This window comes from Oncorhynchus mykiss, chromosome 18 (genome assembly GCF_057628025.1).
Source record: "Oncorhynchus mykiss isolate SJ-2025 chromosome 18, ASM5762802v1, whole genome shotgun sequence".
NCBI classification, from domain to species: Eukaryota; Metazoa; Chordata; class Actinopteri; order Salmoniformes; family Salmonidae; genus Oncorhynchus; species Oncorhynchus mykiss.
This window is the reverse complement of record NC_143039.1, coordinates 70,807,230-70,831,631: the sequence shown is the minus strand read 5'-3', so window position 1 is coordinate 70,831,631 and position 24,402 is coordinate 70,807,230. Positions and strand designations below refer to the sequence as shown.

General features: G+C 40.6%; 1 protein-coding gene across 1 annotated transcript in view; it reads left to right on the top strand.

Annotated features, from left to right (window-relative positions):
* The window catches only part of csmd3b (CUB and Sushi multiple domains 3b), a 425,045-nt gene that overhangs the window by 246,387 nt on the left and 154,256 nt on the right, over positions 1-24,402 (top strand). Inside the window, 9 exon segments of the mRNA XM_090209281.1 lie at positions 490-614; positions 1,104-1,200; positions 2,952-3,056; positions 3,286-3,404; positions 5,194-5,263; positions 11,319-11,435; positions 12,604-12,813; positions 13,206-13,394; positions 14,575-14,752. Coding sequence (XP_090065407.1) covers positions 490-614; positions 1,104-1,200; positions 2,952-3,056; positions 3,286-3,404; positions 5,194-5,263; positions 11,319-11,435; positions 12,604-12,813; positions 13,206-13,394; positions 14,575-14,752 — 1,210 coding nt within the window.

Genomic DNA, 24,402 nt, shown 5'->3' with positions numbered 1-24,402 from the left:
GAAACGAGCCACCTACGATTCCACCACATGGAAACTTCTTGTCCCTGGTGCTAGATGTCTGGCCATCCAGACTCACAACAACACACAACCTTCTGCCCCATTGAAGCATAATTTTCTTGTCATCTAACCCGTCGATACTGAGGGAACCAGGGCCTGTATTCAGAAAGTGGCTCAGATTAGCAGTGCTGAATCTGAATAATAACAACGTGAAAACTGTAAAAGTGCAGACACCTGTACATAGCCTAGTGGTTAGAGCGTTGGACTAGTAACCGGAAGGTTGCAAGTTCAAACTCCCGAGCTGACAAGGTACAAATCTGTCATTCTGCCCCTGAACAGGCAGTTAACCCACTGTTCCTAGGCCGTCATTGAAAATAAGAATTTGTTCTTAACTGCTTAGTTAAATAAAGCAGAAAAAATCTAAAAAATATTAGGACATACATGTGGCTGTGTTAACGTATGTCCCCTCTCTGCTTGACTTTGTCCCCTTAGTGCCGTGTGGAGGGATCCTGACGGCACGCAGAGGGACCATACTGTCCCCTGGTTACCCTGAGCCGTATGACAATAATCAGAACTGCGTCTGGAAGATTTCGGTGCCCGAGGGCGCTGGTATCCAAGTAAGAGAGCCTGTTCTGTCCTTGAAGGATATGTTTGTGATTTCAGAGTATCACCATGCAGTACCAGAAGTTAAACTTGAATAAAGGGAATACCTAATAGCTTAATAATTATTTATTTATTAATAATTATTATTATGTTTACTGTAAGTGGGCACTGTGTTTTGGACCTGAAGTCTCATCTTTCTCTTTCCATTGAATATTATCTACAGTACTACAGTGTTCATTTACTAAGTTGGAGTATTTCAAAGGTTTTCAAGTGGTGACGAATTGTCTGTTTCTGCATGGCAGTTATCTTTCTCTGTCTCACACAACTGAGCCGAACCGAGCTGAGCCGTACTGTACTGTACTGTACTGCGCTGGCCTGCTGAAAACAATGCTGGAAAGGACCATGCAAGCCTGTATAGTACTGTGTGAATCAGGCATTAGTGAGTACAGTTTGGGTCGGTTCAGTAGTGTGAAAAAGGTCTGAGTCCTAACTCCTTGCCTCAGATCCAGGTGGTGAGCTTTGCTTCCGAACACAACTGGGACTCTCTGGACTTCTATGACGGAGGTGACAACCACGCTCCAAGACTGGGCAGCTACTCAGGTAATCTTTAGCTCCTGGATCAATAATCAACCACTTGTGGTGCCTTCACTTATTTTGTGATAATATCTGTTACGTCATCCTAATTTGGTCATCAACTATGTTTCATGGAAACATGTTCCAGCTAGCTATAATCTCATAACACGGAAATCCCGTTCCAAGATCATTATAATAATGTACTGTTAGAAAACGAGCAACAGTAAACATGTATTCCCCCACGAATGATGCAGTGCCTGTTACTAACACATTTCAGTTCATTATTATAACTCCTGACATGGGCCAATCAGTGTCGTTTTGTATATGCCGGGTCTCTATGGCAAGACACATAATTTACCCAAGTTTTGTCAAAATCAGGTCAGTGCTGTCTGAGATATCATGTGTGATGAATGTACTAACGGAGGGAGACAGATCCACGGTCCCCTCCACGATTTCATAAGTTATTTTCCCTCACAACGAACACCTTCCTGTGTCCACGACCTACGATCATATAATTCTAGCAGTCGGAACACATGTGGTTCAATGTGTCTCCCCTGGCTGTGTTCTACAGATCAATTACTGCCAGGCCTGTCAAGGGAGCTCTTCCCCGCTGATTTCTGTAGCCGGTTTGTAGTAAACAATACCCTGGCTGATGAGCATCTACAGGGCCCCAGCATAGGCCGTGCTCTGGCCTCGTTAGCATGTCTGTCACTGAGGCCCAGCGGGTCAACGCAGGCTCCATGGGGGATAGAGAGGGGGAGGTGGGTGTACGGGGGTTGTAGGGGTGGACAGTAATTAGGAAGTTCCACTGGGTATCTGAGTCCCCTGCTAAGGCTTGAATGACAGGGCCACACCACACTGTGGAGTTCTCAGCCGGTTCATATAGATATAGATGCTGACTTGTTCCAACACTTATACAAAGGTTGGAACAATAGGGTGTTAGAGAGGGAATGAGCTCGGTATCAGGAGGACACTTAGGAGAATGGAGGCGGGAGCAGAGACACAGTATCTGTCATAATTACAGCTGTCCAAGTGCTGTAACTACCTGAGGAGACGTCTGTTTATACCTTCATGTAAGAGTTGCTACTGTTTATATAGTGCACCCCCCCCCCCCCCCAATGGCATATGGTTTACTTATTCTGTCAAATCAAAATCAAATCACATTTTACTGGTCACATACACATATTTATCAGATGTTATTGGTCACATACATATATTTATCAGATGTTATTGGTCACATACACATATTTATCAGATGTTATTGGTCACATACACATATTTATCAGATGTTATTGGTCACATACACATATTTATCAGATGTTATTGGTCACATACACATATTTATCGGATGTTATTGGTCACATACACATATTTATCAGATGTTATTGGTCACATACACATATTTATCAGATATTATTGCTGGTGTAGTGAAATGCTTGTGTTCCTAGCTCCAACTGTGCACTAGTATCAAACAATACACAATAATGCACAAAAATCCAAAACTAAATGAACTCAATATGCCTGATATTAGCATTTTTGGCGTTTCATGTCCATGTCCAGCACATTACCATGGAGGGTATTGTCTGAAGGGTATGAAACACAAGCAAAAGGATCATTCACAAATCAACCACCTGTTCATACTGTGTGCCCTTCAACCACTAATCCATTGATTTCCCACAATGATTTCTCTTTGTGGGAAAATTTGTATTTATGGAAGGACAACAGGATAATTGAGAACTCTTGTCTTATGTTCTCTCTCTCTCTCTCTGTCTTCCAAGGCACCACCATCCCTCAGTTGCTCAACAGCACATCCAACAACCTGTACCTGAGTTTCAGTTCAGACATCAGTGTGTCTGCTGCTGGCTTCCATCTGGAGTACACAGGTGATCTGTCATTAGATGGCTTTATGATGTGTGTGTGTGTGTGTGTGTGTGTGTGTGTGTGTGTGTGTGTGTGTGTGTGTGTGTGTGTGTGTGTGTGTGTGTGTGTGTGTGTGTGTGTGTGTGTGTGTGTGTGTGTGTGTGTGTGTGTGTGTGTGTGTGTGTGTGTGTGTGTGTGCCACATTGTGATAACAACTGACTTGTTTAAATTCTCTTTTCCTATTCTCCACAGCCATAGGTCTGGAGTCCTGTCCAGAGCCACAGACCCCCAACTATGGCATCAGGGTTGGAGAGCGCTTCATGGTTGGAGACGTGGTGCTGTTCCAGTGTGAACCAGGCTACTCTCTGCAGGTAAGAGATATTTCTCTCTGCAGGTAAGAGATCATTATCTCTGCATCATGGTCTCTGCAGGTAAGAGATCATTTTCTCTACAGGTAAGAGATCATTCTCTCTGCAGGTAAGAGATCATTCTCTCTGCAGGTAAGATATCTTTCTGCCTGCAGGTAAGAGATCTTTCTCTCTGCAGGTAAGAGATCTTTCTCTCTGCAGGTAAGATATCATTCTCTTTGCAGGTAAGATATCATTCTCTTTGCAGGTAAGAGATCATTCTCTCTGCAGGAAAGATATCATTCTCTCCATCTTTATCTTCATTAATTAAAACCCATTCTCATGAATGGATAACACTAGAGATCCCTTCATTCTCCACATATTTGGGAAGGTCTCCGTTTAAAAAAAATGTTTGCCTCTAGTGTGGAACAATCTGCAGAGTTCACTGCAGTTACATGTGCTGGTGCCACTCAGGCAGTTTCCATGATTGATTGAGTGTCACACCCTGACCGTAGAGAGCCTTTTAATGTCTCTGTTTGGTTTGGTCAGGGTGTGATTTGGGGTGGGCATTCTATGTTTCGTTTTCTATGATTTGGTGTTTCTATGTTTTGGCCGGGTATGGTTCTCAATCTGTGACAGCTGTCTATCGTTGTCTCTGATTGGGACCATACTTAGGTAGCCCTTTTTCCCTCCTTTCTTTGTGGGAAGTTGATTTTGTTTCACATAGCCTTTGAGCTTCACGGTTTGTTTTTGTCGTGTTATTTGTTTTGTTCGGCGTCATTTTGATTAATAAACGGAAATGTACGCTCACCACGCTGCACCTTGGTCCTCTCCTTTCAACAGCCGTGACATTGAGGACCTTTATGTAGTTGAATGTGGTTGCTTTTATTAAATATGTTTATTTTGTTATTGTGTGCTGAATTCTATTGTTTTATAAACATATATGTGTGTTTTGTGAAGCTGATATTATTGTAATGTATACAGGGCTCTTGTAAAGTAGATGATTATCTCAATGTGACTCCCTGTTTAAATAAAGGTTATATAAAATAAATAAATGCATCTCTATATCAAGTTTTGTTTTACTCCATACCTCTATCTATATCTCTATATTTTATCCATACCTCTATCTATATCTCTATATTTGATCCATACCTCTATCTATATCTCTATATTTTATCCATACCTCTATCTATATCTCTATATTTGATCCATACCTCTATCTATATCTCTATATTTTATCCATACCTCTATCTATATCTCTATATTTTATCCATACCTCTATCTATATCTCTATATTTTATCCATATCTCTATCTATATCGCTATATTTTATCCATACCTCTATCTATCTATATCTCTATATTTTATACATACCTCTATCTATATCTCTATATTTTTTACATACCTCTATCTATATCTATATTTTATCCATATCTCTATCTATATCTCTATATTTTATCCATACCTCTATCTATCTATATCTCTGTATTTTATCCATACCTCTGTCTATATCTCTATATTTTATACATATCTCTATCTGTATCTGTATTTTATCCATATCTCTATCTATATCTCTATATTTTAACCATACCTCTATCTATATCTCTATATTTTATCCATATCTCTATATATATTGTTTTCTTCTCCATATCTATATCTATCTCTGTCCATTTGATCTAGTATCTCTGTCTGTTCATCTTAGTAGCCATTTTAAATGTTGTTTGGTGTTCTAATGTTCCAAAGCATGGATTACTAGGGAATGTGCAACATAACAACATAATGCTTGTTAATTAATACCTATTTTTCTTCACCAGGGTAATGCCCATATAACCTGTATGCCAGGACCAGTCCGGAGATGGAACTACCCAGTCCCACTCTGTCTTGGTATGTTGATAACATTGCTGTGACATCAGTATGTGTAAACCTCTCATAGAGAATTGTGGTGAGTTCAGTTCCTCTGTAATGTAAATGTGTGACTGTCATAGAGGCTCGATACCCAGCATAAAAAGTACAACTTCAACATTTTCAGAGTTGGCTGTTAGTCTCGGGGGACAACTGTTTCATCTCAGGTCAGCTGTATATCCTGAACAACCAAAGTTGATATTTGACACTCCACCTGCTTACAGACATGTTTTAATGAAAAATGTCCCCAAATAAACTGCCAGGGCCCACATCTACTTTTATATATATATACAGTTGAAGTCGGAAGTTTACATACACTTAGGTTGGAATCATTAAAACTTGTTTTTCAACCACTCCACAAATTTCTTGTTAACAAACTATAGTTCACAAAATAGATGCCATCATGAGGCAGGAAAATGATGTGGATATATTGAAGCAACATCTCAAGACATCAGTCAGGAAGTTAAAGCTTAGTCGCCAATGGGTCTTCCAAATGGACAATGACCCCAAACATACTTGCAAGCAAAGTTGTGGCAAAATGGCTTAAGGACAACAAAGTCAAGGTATTAGAGTGGCCATCACAAAGCCCTGACCTCAATCCTATAGAAAATGTTTGGGCAGCACTGCAAAAGCATGTGCGAGCAAGGAGGCCTACAAACCTGACTCAGTTACACCAGCTCTGTCAGGAGGAATGGGCCACAGTTCACCCAACTTATTGTGGTAAGCTTGTGGAAAGCTACCTGATACAGTTGACCCAAGTTAAACAATTTAAAGGCAATGCTATCAAATACTAATTGAGTGTATGTAAACTTCTAACCCACTGGGAATGTGATGAAAGAAATAAAAGCTGGAATAAATAATTCTCTCTACTATTATTGTGACATATAATATTCTTTAAATAAAGTGGTGATCCTAACTGACCTAATACAGGGCATTTTTGCTAGGATTAAATGTCAGGAATTGTGAAAAACTGAGTTTAAATGTATTTGGCTAAGGAGTATGTAAACTTCTGACTTAAACTGTATATATATATATTCTGTCCATGTACATTAACTCACTGAGACAGATGATGGATTTGGTAGATTTGTTCATTAACAGTAACATTTTAAACCAAACAATGAGCCTGATGATGCCAGGGGGGGGTGCCTTGGTCTGCAGAAGAGACAGACACATTCCTTGTTAGTCTCTTGCCTGTCTTTACCCTTTAAAAACCTATTTCACTGAGTGTACAACACATTAGGAACACCTTCCTAATATTGAGACTGTGTTTTCATGTGCCAGAAGTTTACCCCCCTAACCTCCCACTATGCCTCCCCCACTGCCACAGATGTTGAAAGGCGATGCGGCACTAGAAGGTTCCTCTTGGGACTCTGGGCCTCAGTGTTAGGAACTCTAAAGTTCAACCGTAGACGATCAAGGCCACATTGTTTATCTCATGCTTTCACATTTGTTCTGTCGCCTCAACTTTTATTTTCTTCACAGTTAGCCCAACTCTTTATTCAGAGTCGACTCAACTCTTTATTTACAGTCGACTCAACTCTTTATTTACAGTTGACTCAACTCTTTATTTACAGTCGACTCAACTCTTTATTTACAGTCGACTCAACTCTTTACTTACAGTCGACGCAACTCTTATTTACAGTTGAGTCAACTCTTTATTTACAGTCGACTCAACTCTTTATTTACAGTCGACTCAACTCTTTACTTACAGTCGACTCAACTCTTATTTACAGTTGACTCAACTCTTTATTTACAGTCGACTCAACTCTTTACTTACAGTCGACTCAACTCTTTACTTACAGTCGACTCAACTCTTTACTTACAGTCGACTCAACTCTTATTTACAGTTGACTCAACTCTTTATTTACAGTCGACTCAACTCTTTATTTACAGTCGACTCAACTCTTATTTACAGTCGGCTCAACTCTTTATTTACAGTCGGCTCAACTCTTTATTTACAATCGACTCAACTCTTTACTTACAGTCGACTCAACTCTTTACTTACAGTCGACTCAACTCTTATTTACAGTTGACTCAACTCTTTATTTACAGTCGACTCAACTCTTTATTTACAGTCGACTCAACTCTTATTTACAGTCGACTCAACTCTTATTTACAGTCGGCTCAACTCTTTATTTACAATCGACTCAACTCTTTACTTACAGTCGACTCAACTCTTTGCTTACAGTCGACTCAACTCTTTATTTACAGTCGACTCAACTCTTTACTTACAGTCGACTCAACTCTTTGCTTACAGTCGACTCAACTCTTTGCTTACAGTCGACTCAACTCTTTATTTACAGTCGACTCAACTCTTATTTACAGTCGACTCAACTCTTTATTTACAGTTGACTCAACTCTTATTTACAGTCGACTCAACTCTTATTTACAGTTGACTCAACTCTTTATTTACAGTCAGCTCAACTCTTTATTTACAGTCAGCTCAACTCTTTATTTACAATCACCTCAACTCTTTATTTACAGTCAGCTCAACTCTTTATTTATAGTTGACTCAACTCTTTATTCATAGTCGGCTCAACTCTTTATTTACAGTCGGCTCAACTCTTTATTTACAGTCGGCTCAACTCTTTATTTACAGTCGGCTCAACTCTTATTTACAGTCGACTCAACTCTTTATTTACAGTCGGCTCAACTCTTTATCTACAATCGACTCAACTCACCTATAACCTTTCAGGTCGGATGGGTTTAAACACGAATGGGTTTTTGACGTTGTTTAATCTTGCCCGTAATCGTTTAATCTTAATTTTATTCTCACTTTATCTAACATAATTACCTTTTTTCTGACACACAATAGCTGTGAAGAAGAGACAATAACTTGGACTCTCCTAAGTGGTGAAAAAAAAATGCAAATAGAACATATCTACTACCACTTCTTAGACTTGCGTTCAATGAGATTGACAGATCTATAACTATTTGGTCAGGTCACTCAAAACGTTACATATTGCAGCTTTAACAAGGGCTCTGTTACCATTTCTTTAGGCTACTCTTTATCCAGGATCAAAACTGAGGATACCGATACCTCTCCTTCTGACTCAATGATAGGGAGCCTATTTAACACAAGTGATGCAACGAGACATGGGGTAGATAGAGTATTCATACATTTTAACCGTTAGTGTGTCTGTCACGTTCACAGGAGGCTGCTCTTTCCTGGGAACTGTATCATAGATGTATTTTTAAACATATTGCAGTTTAAATCAAAATCAAATCAAATCAAATGTATTTATATAGCCCTTCATACATCAGCTGATATCTCAAAGTGCTGTACAGAAACCGAGCCTAAAACCCCAAACAGCAAGCAATGCAGGCGTAGAAGCACGGTGGCTAGGAAAAACTCCCTAGAAAGGCCAAAACCTAGGAAGAAACCTAGAGAGGAACCAGGCTATGTGGGGTGGCCAGTCCTCTTCTGGCTGTGCCGGGTGGAGATTATAACAGAACATGGCCAAGATGTTCAAATGTTCATAAATGACCAGCATGGTCGAATAATAATAAGGCAGAACAGTTGAAACTGGAGCAGCAGCACGGCCAGGTGGACTGGGGACAGCAAGGAGTCATCATGTCAGGTAGTCCTGGGGCATGGTCCTTGGGCTCAGGTCCTCCGAGAGAGAGAAAGAAAGAGAGAAAGTGAGAATTAGAGAGAGCACACTTAAATTCACACAGGACACCGAATAGGACAGGAGAAGTACTCCAGATATAACAAACTGACCCCAGCCCCCCGACACAAACTACTGCAGCATAAATACTGGAGGCTGAGACAGGAGGGGTCAGGAGACACTGTGGCCCCATCCGAGGACACCCCCGGACAGGGCCAAACAGGAAGGATATAACCCCACCCACTTTGCCAAAGCACAGCCCTAACACCACTAGAGGGATATCTTCAACCACCAACTTACCATCCAGAGACAAGGCTGAGTATAGCCCATAAAGATCTCCGCCACGGCACAAACCAAGGGGGGGGCGCCAACCCAGACAGGATGACCACATCAGGGAATCAACCCACTCAGGTGACGCACCCCTTCCAGGGACGGTATGAGAGAGCCCCAGTAAGCCAGTGACTCAGCCCCTGTAATAGGGTTAGAGGCAGATAATCCCAGTGGAAAGAGGGGAACCGGCCAGGCAGAGACAGCAAGGGCGGTTCGTTGCTCCAGAGCCTTTCCGTTCACCTTCCCACTCCTGGGCCAGACTACACTCAATCATATGACCCACCGAAGAGATAAGTCTTCAGTAAAGACTTAAAGGTTGAGACCAAGTTTGCGTCTCTCACATGGGTGGTCAGACCGTTCCAGAAAAATGGAGCTCTATAGGAGAAAGCCCTGCCTCCAGCTGTTTGCTTAGAAATTCTAGGGACAATTAGGAGGCCTGCGTCTTGTGACCGTAGCGTACGTGTAGGTATGTACGGCAGGACCAAATCAGAGAGATAGGTAGGAGCAAGCCCATGTAATGCTTTGTAGGTTAGCAGTAAAACCTTGAAATCAGCCCTTGCTTTGACAGGAAGCCAGCGTAGGGAGGCTAGCACTGGAGTAATATGATCAATATTTTTGGTTCTAGTCAGGATTCTAGCAGCCGTATTTAGCACTAACTGAAGTTTATTTAGTGCTTTATCCGGGTAGCCGGAAAGTAGAGCATTGCAGTAGTCTAACTTAGAAGTAACAAAAGCATGGATTAATTTTTCTGCATAAGTTTTGGACAGAAAGTTTCTGATTTTTGCAATGTTACCTAGATGGAAAGAAGCTTTCCTTGAAATGGTCTTGATATGTTCTTCAAAAGAGAGATCAGGGTCCAGAGTAACGCCGAGGTCCTTCACAGTTTTATTTGAGACGACTGTACAACCATTAAGATTAATTGTCAGATTCAACAGAAGATCTCTTTGTTTCTTGGGACCTAGAACAAGCATCTCTGTTTTGTCCGAGTTTAAAAGTAGAACGTTTGCAGCCATCCACTTCCTTATGTCTGAAACACATGCTTCTAGCGAGGGCAATTTTGGGGCTTCACCATGTTTCATTGAAATGTACAGCTGTGTGTCATCCGCATAGCAGTGAAAGTTAACATTATGTTTTCGAATGACATCCCCAAGAGGTAAAATATATAGTGAGAACAATAGTGGTCCTAAAACGGAACCTTGAGGAACACCGAAATTTACAGTTGATTTGTCAGAGGACAAACCATTCACAGAGACAAACTGATATCTTTCCGACAGATAAGATCTAAACCAGGCCAGAACTTGTCAGTGTAGACCAATTTGGGTTTCCAATCTCTCCAAAAGAATGTGGTGATCGATGGTATCAAAAGCAGCACTAAGGTCTAGGAGCACGAGGACAGATGCAGAGCCTTGGTCTGATGCCATTAAAAGGTAATTTACCACCTTCACAAGTGCAGTCTCAGTGCTATGATGGGGTCTAAAACCAGACTGAAGACTTACCTCAGACTGGCTGACCTGCTGAGAGAGAAGGAGGCTATGCTAGTACACTCTTAGAAAAAAGGGGGTTCAAAGGGGTTCTTCAACTGTCCCCATAGGAGAACCCTTTTTTGTTCCAGGTAGAACTCTTTTGGGTTCTATGTAGAACATTCTGTGGAAAGGGTTCTACATGCCACTCAAACGGGTTCTACCTGGAACCAAAAAGGGTTCTCCTATGGGGACAGCCAAAGAACCCATTTGAAACTCTTTTAGGTTCTAGATAGTAATTTTTTTCTAAGTGTATCTGTACAGGAGTGAGTTGATCTGAAGCACTGATCCTACAATACACAGTTGGAAAGGAAGGGCTGTCAATACTAATGTACTAATCTAGCACAGCTGGTGGCATCGATACCCATTCACACTGTCTAGAGGTGTAAATCAAGACAAACATCTCTGCTTTTACAAGGCTGCAGCTATAGATACACATATGAACATGTTTGTCTCTGATGGACTAATACATAAGTTATTTTATTATACTCTACTCTAGTCTAAAAAGTGTAATTCTATTTGCATGTTATTCTATGATTCATTCTTTAACCTGTGTGAGTGGGATTGTCTCTGCAGCCCAGTGTGGTGTGTCCATGACTGATGTCAGCGGTGTCATTCTGAGCCCTGGATTCCCTGGAAACTACCCCAGTGGATTAGACTGCACCTGGACTGTCATACTACCCATCGGCTTTGGTACGGGAACACACTGACAGTCATTGTGGCTACGCACGCACACACACACACTGTCAAACTACCTATTGGCTTTGGTACAGGAACACACTGATAGTCATTGTGGCTACGCACACACACGCACATACACACACTGTCAAACTACCTATTGGCTTTGGTACGGGAACACACTGACAGTCATTGTGGCTACACACACACACGCACACACACACACTGTCAAACTACCTATTGGCTTTGGTACATCACCTCGCTGCCGTGGACAAGCCACAGTAGCACATTGTCATACGAGGAAGTGTATGTCTTGTTTCAGTTAAAACACAGCTAGTGGGGAAGTGGCCCTAGATATAGCAGTGAAGTGTCAGACTCGTGTATGTTAGGAGCTGTAGCGGGAATTATCCTTGATTTATAGGCATAAAGAGCAGAGACATGGAAACAGGGAACACCAACAGTGATGTAAATGCTTAACCAGTCTTCCAGTCAACAGAACAGCATCCTGATTTAGAGGCAGTAGGGTAAAGACATAGAATACACTCTTAGAAAAAAGGATTCCAAAGGATTCTTTACTGTCCCCATAGGAGAACCCTTTTTGGTTCCAGATAGAACTCTTTTGGCTTCCATATAGAACCTTCTGTGGAAAGGGTTCTACATGGAACTCAAAAGGGTTCTACCTGGAACCAAAAAGGGTTCTTCAAAGGGTCCTCCTGTGGGGACAACTGAAGAACCCTTTGACGCTAGTGCACTAGGGTCCAAATGTAGGGGTAATGATGTTTGATTTTTAGGTCTAAATAGCACAGGCATGGAAACACATGACTGGAAGTCCCTTTAGATAAAAATGTCTGCTAACTGGCATATATCATTATTATTGTTATTATTAACCTCATTACCGGTATATCATTCTCCTTTATGGTAGCTTGAATATATTATGACATCTAGTTGCTCCTCTCCTTGGCAACTATTGTTATGTACCAATGAGCATCTGCTCTCAGTCAACTAACCTGTAATCTCTTGTGATGTTTGTTGTGGTAGAGGTACGGTGTTCTACTTCAGTTGGTTCTGGGATTAACCCGCCTTCTGAAGTAATGGGTAGATGAGTAAGATCATGGTCTATTCTTAGTAACAGAAATTCATGGACTGACCAGTGTGTTTTTAATCCACCTGTTGATTTTTTCAGGAATCCACCTGCAGTTCCTCAACTTCTCCACGGAGGCCATTCATGACTACCTGGAGATTCGGAGTGGAACGCTGGAGACGGGCACAGTGATTGACAGGTTCAGTGGACCACATGTCCCAAAGTCCCTGTTCAGCACCACTCACCAGACTAGCCTCTTCTTCCACAGCGACTACTCCCAGAACAAGCCAGGTTTCCAGATGACTTACCAGGGTGAGGATAGAGTTTGTTTGTTTAAAAAATATATATATATTAAAAAAAAAAAAATATTGAACAGATCGATAGAAAGAGGATGACACTGGGAAAGATAGAGGTTGTGTCATAGGACCGTATGCCGGATTGGAACCTATGCCGACAGTGTAGACTACAGAGTTAGTCAGTAGAATTTGTGGGAGAGGAGAACTCAAAAAGGACTTGTGATTTCACTCAACTCAATTAAATGTCATTTTATTTGCCATAATGTTAGTCTGGGTAATCTCTTTCAGTATCCTAGATACGATGTCTACATAAAACAGTTTTATGTATTCATTTTCATGTTTGCGTCATTTTCTTATGTATTTTCAGTCAATGTTTATTTAAATGATCGGCTACTTCCTGATTTTCAGCCTATCAGCTACAGAGTTGTCCCGACCCTCGTCCTTTTCGTAATGGCATCGTGATCGGCAGTGACTTCAGTGTGGGCCTCACTGTGTCCTTTGAGTGTCTGCCTGGCTACTCCCTCATCGGAGAGGCCTCTCTCACCTGTCTGCACGGAATCAGCCGCAACTGGAACCACCCGGTACCTCGCTGTGAAGGTAACTATGGACAGAGGAATAGATATGATCTGTATGGTAGCATATTGATGTTGCACCTAGAAAGCAGCAGTGGGCGTTTCGTGGACCTTAACATCCACTACTACAACTTAATATCCTACTACTCCAATGGCATCCACTGCTATCACTATTAGACTGCTGTAGTATTATAACATATTACTAAGAAGTGACGATTACCATGACTTTTACTGCTGTGCCTTGTTGATCATTCAGTGTAGCCTGGAAAGACCTCTAACCTGACCATGTCTTCCCTCTCCTCTGTGTTTGTGGTAACATCACCTAGCCCTCTCCTCTGTGTTTGTGGTAACATCACCTAGCCCTCTCCTCTGTGTTTGTGGTAACATCACCTAGCCCTCTCCTCTGTGTTTGTGGTAACATCACCTAGCCCTCTCCTCTGTGTTTGTGGTAACATCACCTAGCCCTCTCCTCTGTGTTTCTGGTAACATCACCTAGCCCTCTCCTCTGTGTTTGTGGTAACATCACCTAGCCCTCTCCTCTGTGTTTGTGGTAACATCACCTAGCCCTCTCCTCTGTGTTTGTGGTAACATCACCTGGCCCTCTCTTCTGTGTTTGTGGTAACATCACCTAGCCCTCTCCTCTATGTTTCTGGTAACATCACCTAGCCGTCTCCTCTATGTTTGTGGTAACATCACCTAGCCCTCTCCTCTGTGTTTCTGGTAACATCACCTCGCCCTCTCCTCTGTGTTTGTGGTAACATCACCTAGCCCTCTCCTCTGTGTTTGTGGTAACATCACCTAGCCCTCTCCTCTGTGTTTGTGGTAACATCACCTAGCCCTCTCCTCTGTGTTTGTGGTAACATCACCTAGCCCTCTCCTCTGTGTTTGTGGTAACATTACCTAACCCTCTCCTCTGTGTTTGTGGTAACATCACCTAACCCTCTCCTCTGTGTTTGTGGTAACATCACTTAGCTCTCTCCTCTGTGTTTGTGGTAACATCACCCAGCCCTCTCCTCAGTGTTTGTGGTAACATCACCCAGCCCTCTCCTCTGTGTTTGTGGTAACATCACCTAGCCCTCTCCTCTGTGTTTGTGGTAACATCACCTAGCCCTCTCCTCTGTGTTTGTGGTAACATCACCTAGCCGTCTCCTCTGTGTTTGTGGTAACATCACCTAACCTGACCACATCTCCCCTCTCCTCTGTAGCACTGTGTGGTGGTAACATCACCTCCATGAATGGGACCATCTACTCCCCCGGCCACCCCGAGGAGTACCCCAACTTCCAGGACTGTGTGTGGAGTGTGAGGGTTCCCCCTGGCAATGGGATCTACATCAACTTCACCGTGCTCAGTACAGAACCCATCTATGACTACATCACTGTGTGGTAAGAACCTATCAACCTCTTAATGAACAGCTAATGAGTTAGATTACACTATAATATATATACACACAATCATCACCTTCACCATGGTCAGTACAGAACCCATCTGTGACTACATCACTGTGTGGTAAGAACCTATCAACCTCTTAATGAACAGCTAATGAGTTAGATTACACTATAATATATATACACACAATCATCACCTTCACCATGGTCAGTACAGAACCCATCTGTGACTACATCACTGTGTGGTAAGAACCTATCAACCTCTTAATGAACAGCTAATGAGTTAGATTACACTATAATATATATACACACAATCATCACCTTCACCATGGTCAGTACAGAACCCATCTGTGACTACATCACTGTGTGGTAAGAACCTACAGTGCATTCAGAAAGTATTCAGACCCCTTGACTATTCAGACAGCCTTATTCTAAAAATTATTAAATACATTTTTTTCCTCATAAATCTACACACAATATCCGATAATGACAAAGCGATAACAGATTTTTAATTTTTTTTTGCACACATTATCCAATATATTAAACAGAAATACCTTATTTCCATAAGTATGCACTACATACATCTCTCTCTAAACCGCTCAATAGTGCTTTATTACAGTAACTAACAAAATTATTGCTATTATCCCTTTTACACAGTTAGATATATATTTCTCTACTAGCAGGAATGGTGCAATGTTAAACCCTTTTACACAGTTAGATATCTATTTCTCTACTAGCAGGAATGGTACAATGTTAAACCCTTTTACACAGTTAGATATGTATTTCTCTACTAGCAGGAATGGTGCAATGTTAAACCCTTTTACACAGTTAGATATGTATTTCTCTACTAGCAGGAATGGTGCAATGTTAAACCCTTTTACACAGTTAGATATGTATTTCTCTACTAGCAGGAATGGTGCAATGTTAAACCCTTTTACACAGTTAGATATGTATTTCTCTACTAGCAGGAATGGTGCAATGTTAAACCCTTTTACACAGTTAGATCTGTATTTCTCTACTAGCAGGAATGGTGCAATGTTAAACCCTTTTACACAGTTAGATATGTATTTCTCTACTAGCAGGAATGGTGCAATGTTAAACCCTTTTACACAGTTAGATATGTATTTCTCTACTAGCAGGAATGGTGCAATGTTAAACCCTTTTACACAGTTAGATATGTATTTCTCTACTAGCAGGAATGGTGCAATGTTAAACCCTTTTACACAGTTAGATCTGTATTTCTCTACTAGCAGGAATGGTGCAATGTTAAACCCTTTTACACAGTTAGATATGTATTTCTCTACTAGCAGGAATGGTGCAATGTTAAACCCTTTTACACAGTTAGATATGTATTTCTCTACTAGCAGGAATGGTGCAATGTTAAACCCTTTTACACAGTTAGATATGTATTTCTCTACTAGCAGGAATGGTGCAATGTTAAACCCTTTTACACAGTTAGATATGTATTTCTCTACTAGCAGGAATGGTGCAATGTTAAACCCTTTTACACAGTTAGATATGTATTTCTCTACTAGCAGGAATGGTGCAATGTTAAACCCTTTTACACAGTTAGATATGTATTTCTCTACTAGCAGGAATGGTGCAATGTTAAACCCTTTTACACAGTTAGATCTGTATTTCTCTACTAGCAGGAATGGTGCAATGTTAAACCCTTTTACACAGTTAGATATGTATTTCTCTACTAGCAGGAATGGTGCAATGTTAAACCCTTGTACACAGTTAGATATGTATTTCTCTACTAGCAGGAATGGTGCAATGTTAAACCCTTTTACACAGTTAGATATGTATTTCTCTACTAGCAGGAATGGTGCAATGTTAAACCCTTTTACACAGTTAGATATGTATTTCTCTACTAGCAGGAATGGTGCAATGTTAAACCCTTTTACACAGTTAGATATGTATTTCTCTACTAGCAGGAATGGTGCAATGTTAAACCCTTTTACACAGTTAGATATGTATTTCTCTACTAGCAGGAATGGTGCAATGTTAAACCCTTTTACACAGTTAGATATGTATTTCTCTACTAGCAGGAATGGTGCAATGTTAAACCCTTTTACACAGTTAGATATGTATTTCTCTACTAGCAGGAATGGTGCAATGTTAAACCCTTTTACACAGTTAGATATGTATTTCTCTACTAGCAGGAATGGTGCAATGTTAAACCCTTTTACACAGTTAGATATGTATTTCTCTACTAGCAGGAATGGTGCAATGTTAAACCCTTTTACACAGTTAGATATGTATTTCTCTACTAGCAGGAATGGTGCAATGTTAAACCCTTTTACACAGTTAGATATGTATTTCTCTACTAGCAGGAATGGTGCAATGTTAAACCCTTTTACACAGTTAGATATCTATTTCTCTACTAGCAGGAATGGTGCAATGTTAAACCCTTTTACACAGTTAGATATGTATTTCTCTACTAGCAGGAATGGTGCAATGTTAAACCCTTTTACACAGTTAGATATGTATTTCTCTACTAGCAGGAATGGTGCAATGTTAAACCCTTTTACACAGTTAGATATGTATTTCTCTACTAGCAGGAATGGTGCAATGTTAAACCCTTTTACACAGTTAGATATGTATTTCTCTACTAGCAGGAATGGTGCAATGTTAAACCCTTTTACACAGTTAGATATGTATTTCTCTACTAGCAGGAATGGTGCAATGTTAAACCCTTTTACACAGTTAGATATGTATTTCTCTACTAGCAGGAATGGTGCAATGTTAAACCCTTTTACACAGTTAGATATGTATTTCTCTACTAGCAGGAATGGTGCAATGTTAAACCCTTTTACACAGTTAGATATGTATTTCTCTACTAGCAGGAATGGTGCAATGTTAAACCCTTTTACACAGTTAGATATGTATTTCTCTACTAGCAGGAATGGTGCAATGTTAAACCCTTTTACACAGTTAGATATGTATTTCTCTACTAGCAGGAATGGTGCAATGTTAAACCCTTTTACACAGTTAGATATGTATTTCTCTACTAGCAGGAATGGTGCAATGTTAAACCCTTTTACACAGTTAGATATGTATTTCTCTACTAGCAGGAATGGTGCAATGTTAAACCCTTTTACACAGTTAGATATGTATTTCTCTACTAGCAGGAATGGTGCAATGTTAAACCCTTTTACACAGTTAGATATGTATTTCTCTACTAGCAGGAATGGTGCAATGTTAAACCCTTTTACACAGTTAGATATGTATTTCTCTACTAGCAGGAATGGTGCAATGTTAAACCCTTTTACACAGTTAGATATGTATTTCTCTACTAGCAGGAATGGTGCAATGTTAAACCCTTTTACACAGTTAGATATGTATTTCTCTACTAGCAGGAATGGTGCAATGTTAAACCCTTTTACACAGTTAGATATGTATTTCTCTACTAGCAGGAATGGTGCAATGTTAAACCCTTTTACACAGTTAGATATGTATTTCTCTACTAGCAGGAATGGTGCAATGTTAAACCCTTTTACACAGTTAGATATGTATTTCTCTACTAGCAGGAATGGTGCAATGTTAAACCCTTTTACACAGTTAGATATGTATTTCTCTACTAGCAGGAATGGTGCAATGTTAAACCCTTTTACACAGTTAGATATGTATTTCTCTACTAGCAGGAATGGTGCAATGTTAAACCCTTTTACACAGTTAGATATGTATTTCTCTACTAGCAGGAATGGTGCAATGTTAAACCCTTTTACACAGTTAGATATGTATTTCTCTACTAGCAGGAATGGTGCAATGTTAAACCCTTTTACACAGTTAGATATGTATTTCTCTACTAGCAGGAATGGTGCAATGTTAAACCCTTTTACACAGTTAGATATGTATTTCTCTACTAGCAGGAATGGTGCAATGTTAAACCCTTTTACACAGTTAGATATGTATTTCTCTACTAGCAGGAATGGTGCAATGTTAAACCCTTTTACACAGTTAGATATGTATTTCTCTACTAGCAGGAATGGTGCAATGTTAAACCCTTTTACACAGTTAGATATGTATTTCTCTACTAGCAGGAATGGTGCAATGTTAAACCCTTTTACACAGTTAGATATGTATTTCTCTACTAGCAGGAATGGTGCAATGTTAAACCCTTTTACACAGTTAGATATGTATTTCTCTACTAGCAGGAATGGTGCAATGTTAAACCCTTTTACACAGTTAGATATGTATTTCTCTACTAGCAGGAATGGTGCAATGTTAAACCCTTTTACACAGTTAGATATGTATTTCTCTACTAGCAGGAATGGTGCAATGTTAAACCCTTTTACACAGTTAGATATGTATTTCTCTACTAGCAGGAATGGTGCAATGTTAAACCCTTTTACACAGTTAGATATGTATTTCTCTACTAGCAGGAATGGTGCAATGTTAAACCCTTTTACACAGTTAGATATGTATTTCTCTACTAGCAGGAATGGTGCAATGTTAAACCCTTTTACACAGTTAGATATGTATTTCTCTACTAGCAGGAATGGTGCAATGTTAAACCCTTTTACACAGTTAGATATGTATTTCTCTACTAGCAGGAATGGTGCAATGTTAAACCCTTTTACACAGTTAGATATCTATTTCTCTACTAGCAGGAATGGTGCAATGTTAAACCCTTTTACACAGTTAGATATGTATTTCTCTACTAGCAGGAATGGTGCAATGTTAAACCATTTTACACAGTTAGATATGTATTTCTCTACTAGCAGGAATGGTGCAATGTTAAACCCTTTTACACAGTTAGATATGTATTTCTCTACTAGCAGGAATGGTGCAATGTTAAACCCTTTTACACAGTTAGATATGTATTTCTCTACTAGCAGGAATGGTGCAATGTTAAACCCTTTTACACAGTTAGATATGTATTTCTCTACTAGCAGGAATGGTGCAATGTTAAACCCTTTTACACAGTTAGATATGTATTTCTCTACTAGCAGGAATGGTGCAATGTTAAACCCTTTTACACAGTTAGATATGTATTTCTCTACTAGCAGGAATGGTGCAATGTTAAACCCTTTTACACAGTTACACATGTTACACCCTTTTACACAACCCTTTTACACAGTTAGATATGTATTTCTCTACTAGCAGGAATGGTGCAATGTTAAACCCTTTTACACAGTTAGATATCTATTTCTCTACTAGCAGGAATGGTGCAATGTTAAACCCTTTTACACAGTTAGATATGTATTTCTCTACTAGCAGGAATGGTGCAATGTTAAACCCTTTTACACAGTTAGATATGTATTTCTCTACTAGCAGGAATGGTGCAATGTTAAACCCTTTTACACAGTTAGATATGTATTTCTCTACTAGCAGGAATGGTGCAATGTTAAACCCTTTTACACAGTTAGATATGTATTTCTCTACTAGCAGGAATGGTGCAATGTTAAACCCTTTTACACAGTTAGATATGTATTTCTCTACTAGCAGGAATGGTGCAATGTTAAACCCTTTTACACAGTTAGATATGTATTTCTCTACTAGCAGGAATGGTGCAATGTTAAACCCTTTTACACAGTTAGATATGTATTTCTCTACTAGCAGGAATGGTGCAATGTTAAACCCTTTTACACAGTTAGATATGTATTTCTCTACTAGCAGGAATGGTGCAATGTTAAACCCTTTTACACAGTTAGATATGTATTTCTCTACTAGCAGGAATGGTGCAATGTTAAACCCTTTTACACAGTTAGATATCTATTTCTCTACTAGCAGGAATGGTGCAATGTTAAACCCTTTTACACAGTTAGATATGTATTTCTCTACTAGCAGGAATGGTGCAATGTTAAACCCTTTTACACAGTTAGATATGTATTTCTCTACTAGCAGGAATGGTGCAATGTTAAACCCTTTTACACAGTTAGATATGTATTTCTCTACTAGCAGGAATGGTGCAATGTTAAACCCTTTTACACAGTTAGATATGTATTTCTCTACTAGCAGGAATGGTGCAATGTTAAACCCTTTTACACAGTTAGATATGTATTTCTCTACTAGCAGGAATGGTGCAATGTTAAACCCTTTTACACAGTTAGATATGTATTTCTCTACTAGCAGGAATGGTGCAATGTTAAACCCTTTTACACAGTTAGATATGTATTTCTCTACTAGCAGGAATGGTGCAATGTTAAACCCTTTTACACAGTTAGATCTGTATTTCTCTACTAGCAGGAATGGTGCAATGTTAAACCCTTTTACACAGTTAGATATGTATTTCTCTACTAGCAGGAATGGTGCAATGTTAAACCCTTTTACACAGTTAGATATGTATTTCTCTACTAGCAGGAATGGTGCAATGTTAATTAAACCCTTTTACACAGTTAGATATGTATTTCTCTACTAGCAGGAATGGTGCAATGTTAAACCCTTTTACACAGTTAGATATGTATTTCTCTACTAGCAGGAATGGTGCAATGTTAAACCCTTTTACACAGTTAGATATGTATTTCTCTACTAGCAGGAATGGTGCAATGTTAAACCCTTTTACACAGTTAGATATGTATTTCTCTACTAGCAGGAATGGTGCAATGTTAAACCCTTTTACACAGTTAGATATGTATTTCTCTACTAGCAGGAATGGTGCAATGTTAAACCCTTTTACACAGTTAGATATCTATTTCTCTACTAGCAGGAATGGTGCAATGTTAATCCCTCACCAACTGAATTCCTGCCTTTTATCCCACATGGGGACTGATTTTCAGTTTTCTCACAGCACTCTGAGTGGGCAACGTTAGAGTGCCACAACACAGAAGTGTAGCAACCCAACAGGATACAAATGATGTTCATTGATACAGGAGGGCTGGGGGAGTTTGACCAATCACGTTCGAGCGAAGATTTTTTTTCATGTCCATTTCTAAATCAGCGGTGGTGGAGGTTAATGGAGAAAAGGGTTAATGAAGAGCTTCCTCACGTTTCCTCTGTTCACCTATAGTAGTTCCTCTGTTCACCTATAGTAGCTCCTCTGTTCACCTATAGTAGCTCCTCTGTTCACCTATAGTAGTTCCTCTGTTCACCTATAGTAGCTCCTCTGTTCACCTAGAGTAGTTCCTCTGTTCACCTATAGTAGGTCCTCTGTTCACCTATAGTAGCTCCTCTGTTCACCTATAGTAGTTCCTCTGTTCACCTATAGTAGCTCCTCTGTTCACCTATAGTAGCTCCTCTGTTCACCTATAGTAGTTCCTCTGTCCACCTATAGTGGCTCCTATGTTCACCTATAGTAGCTCCTCTGTTCATTCACCTTGGTTGGAAGGCCAGGTAGAAAAACTAGGCTATCATTCTCCTTCCCACTCACCTCTTCCCACTCACCTCTTCCCACTCACCTCTTACCACTCACCTCTTACCACTCACCTCTTACCACTCACCTCTTACACCTCACCTCTTCCCACTCACCTCTTCCCACTCACCTCTTCCCACTCACCTCTTCCCACTCACCTCTTACACCTCACCTCTTACCACTCACCTCTTCCCACTCACCTCTTACCACTCACCTCTTACACCTCACCTCTTACACCTCACCTCTTCCCACTCACCTCTTACCACTCACCTCTTACACCTCACCTCTTACACCTCACCTCTTACACCTCACCTCTTCCCACTCACCTCTTACCACTCACCTCTTCCCACTCACCTCTTATACCTCACCTCTTACCACTCACCTCTTACCACTCACCTCTTACCACTCACATCTTACACCTCGCCTCTTACCACTCACCTCTTACACCTCGCCTCTTACCACTCACCTCTTACCACTCACCTCTTACACCTCGCCTCTTACCACTCACCTCTTACACCTCGCCTCTTACACCTCACCTCTTACCACTCACCTCTTACACCTCACCTCTTACACCTCGCCTCTTACCACTCGCCTCTTACCACTCACCTCTTACCACTCACCTCTTACCACTCACCTCTTACACCTCGCCTCTTACACCTCACCTCTTACACCTCACCTCTTACACCTCACCTCTTACCACTCACCTCTTCCCACTCACCTCTAACACAGCAACTGAGGTGTTTATTGCAATAAATTGATGTAAATTGTGTCATGTTGTACATAATAATTACTTTTTAGTTAGTTTCAATGAAATTAGACTTTTGTTGCAATTCCCATGAGGAGATAACAAGAAATTACAAGACATTCTGTAAAACCATGTGATAGTCAATTAGCCTAGCCAACTATAGTAGAGCTAACCCTTGACTATACGTGTTGGATGCTTAATTAGTAGAATTATTACTAAAACCTATTTTGGCAGAAACCTTCGGTATGGTAAAAGTTTTCCATATTGTGTTGTTGTTTTAAAACGTAAAAGTAATTATACATTTGTGGAAAAAAGCCAACTTTGTTTTTGCATTTCACGTTCCCCTGTGCTCTCAAACCTCTCTTCCAAACTGTTCTTTCTTAATTGGATGCATCCTTTCTGTGGTTACCATAGCTACTGCATTTCTCCCTATTGATAAAACAGAACTTTGTCTTCTGGTTGGTTTGAGAGAGATTTGAACTGTTCACCCCCTTTCTCTCTCTCTCTCCATCTGGTTCCCTCCATCATTCCATCCCTACTCCATCCCTTCATTAAACAAACGGACCAACAGTGATATAACACGCACAGTTAGTCCATTTAAATAGTATGATCAATGTACTCAGACTTTTAATCTCTCCCTGTGAACGGTAAAGATTTTTTAAGGAAATGTAATGCAGTAATGCAGTCGCCAAAAGGCAAGTTCTTCATGTATCCCCATAGATCCAGTCAAAGGCATCTTGATGTTTTAAAGACTGCGGCTTCCTGAGTAATTGTCTTCCCCAGCACTCTGACACCCCTGTTGTGGAAGGGGATGGAGAGAAGGAGGAGAAAGAGAGAGCGTAATGGATGGAATAGATTAATTCTATGTCCTCCATCCATGAGCACACAAATAATAAGTCCCTCCTTTGTCCCCCCGCATGTTTAAATAATGCATTTTTTGTCACCCCCCCCCCCTCCCCCCCCACGGCTCGCTTTCAGTTTCTCATAGTATGTATTTATATTGCTGAATGCGGCAGGCTGCCAGCGCTTCAATCTGTTCTCAGCGCTGTGAGATGTCATGCTGGCTTCAAACCCACGCACACACACACACACACACACACACTTGATTCGCACGCACACACACACACACACACACACACACACACACACACACACACACACTTGATTCGCACGCACACACGCACACACACACAACACACACACACACACTTGATTCGCACGCACACACACACACACACACACACTTGATACGCACGCACACACTCACACACTACTCACGTATGCACTAATGCAAAGAGACAATCACTCAAGCAGTCTCCCTCACACAGACACACAAACACATATACACACACACACACACCGTGCTCCCGAAAAATCCCAGGTGTCAGAGATTAGCCAGATTAATAAAACTTCTCTGCTTGTTCCCTAGGACTGCTCTGGCCCAGCGGTGCCCAGAGTGGGGGTCCACTGAGCACCATTAAACAGACCCCCTTCTCACATTCACGCACTCATTTACCTTTGACTGGCTCCAGATTTGACCCATGGGGGTGGTCTGCTCTTTGGCTGTCACGATCACAGAGATGTAACCCTCCTCCTGCCCCTGTC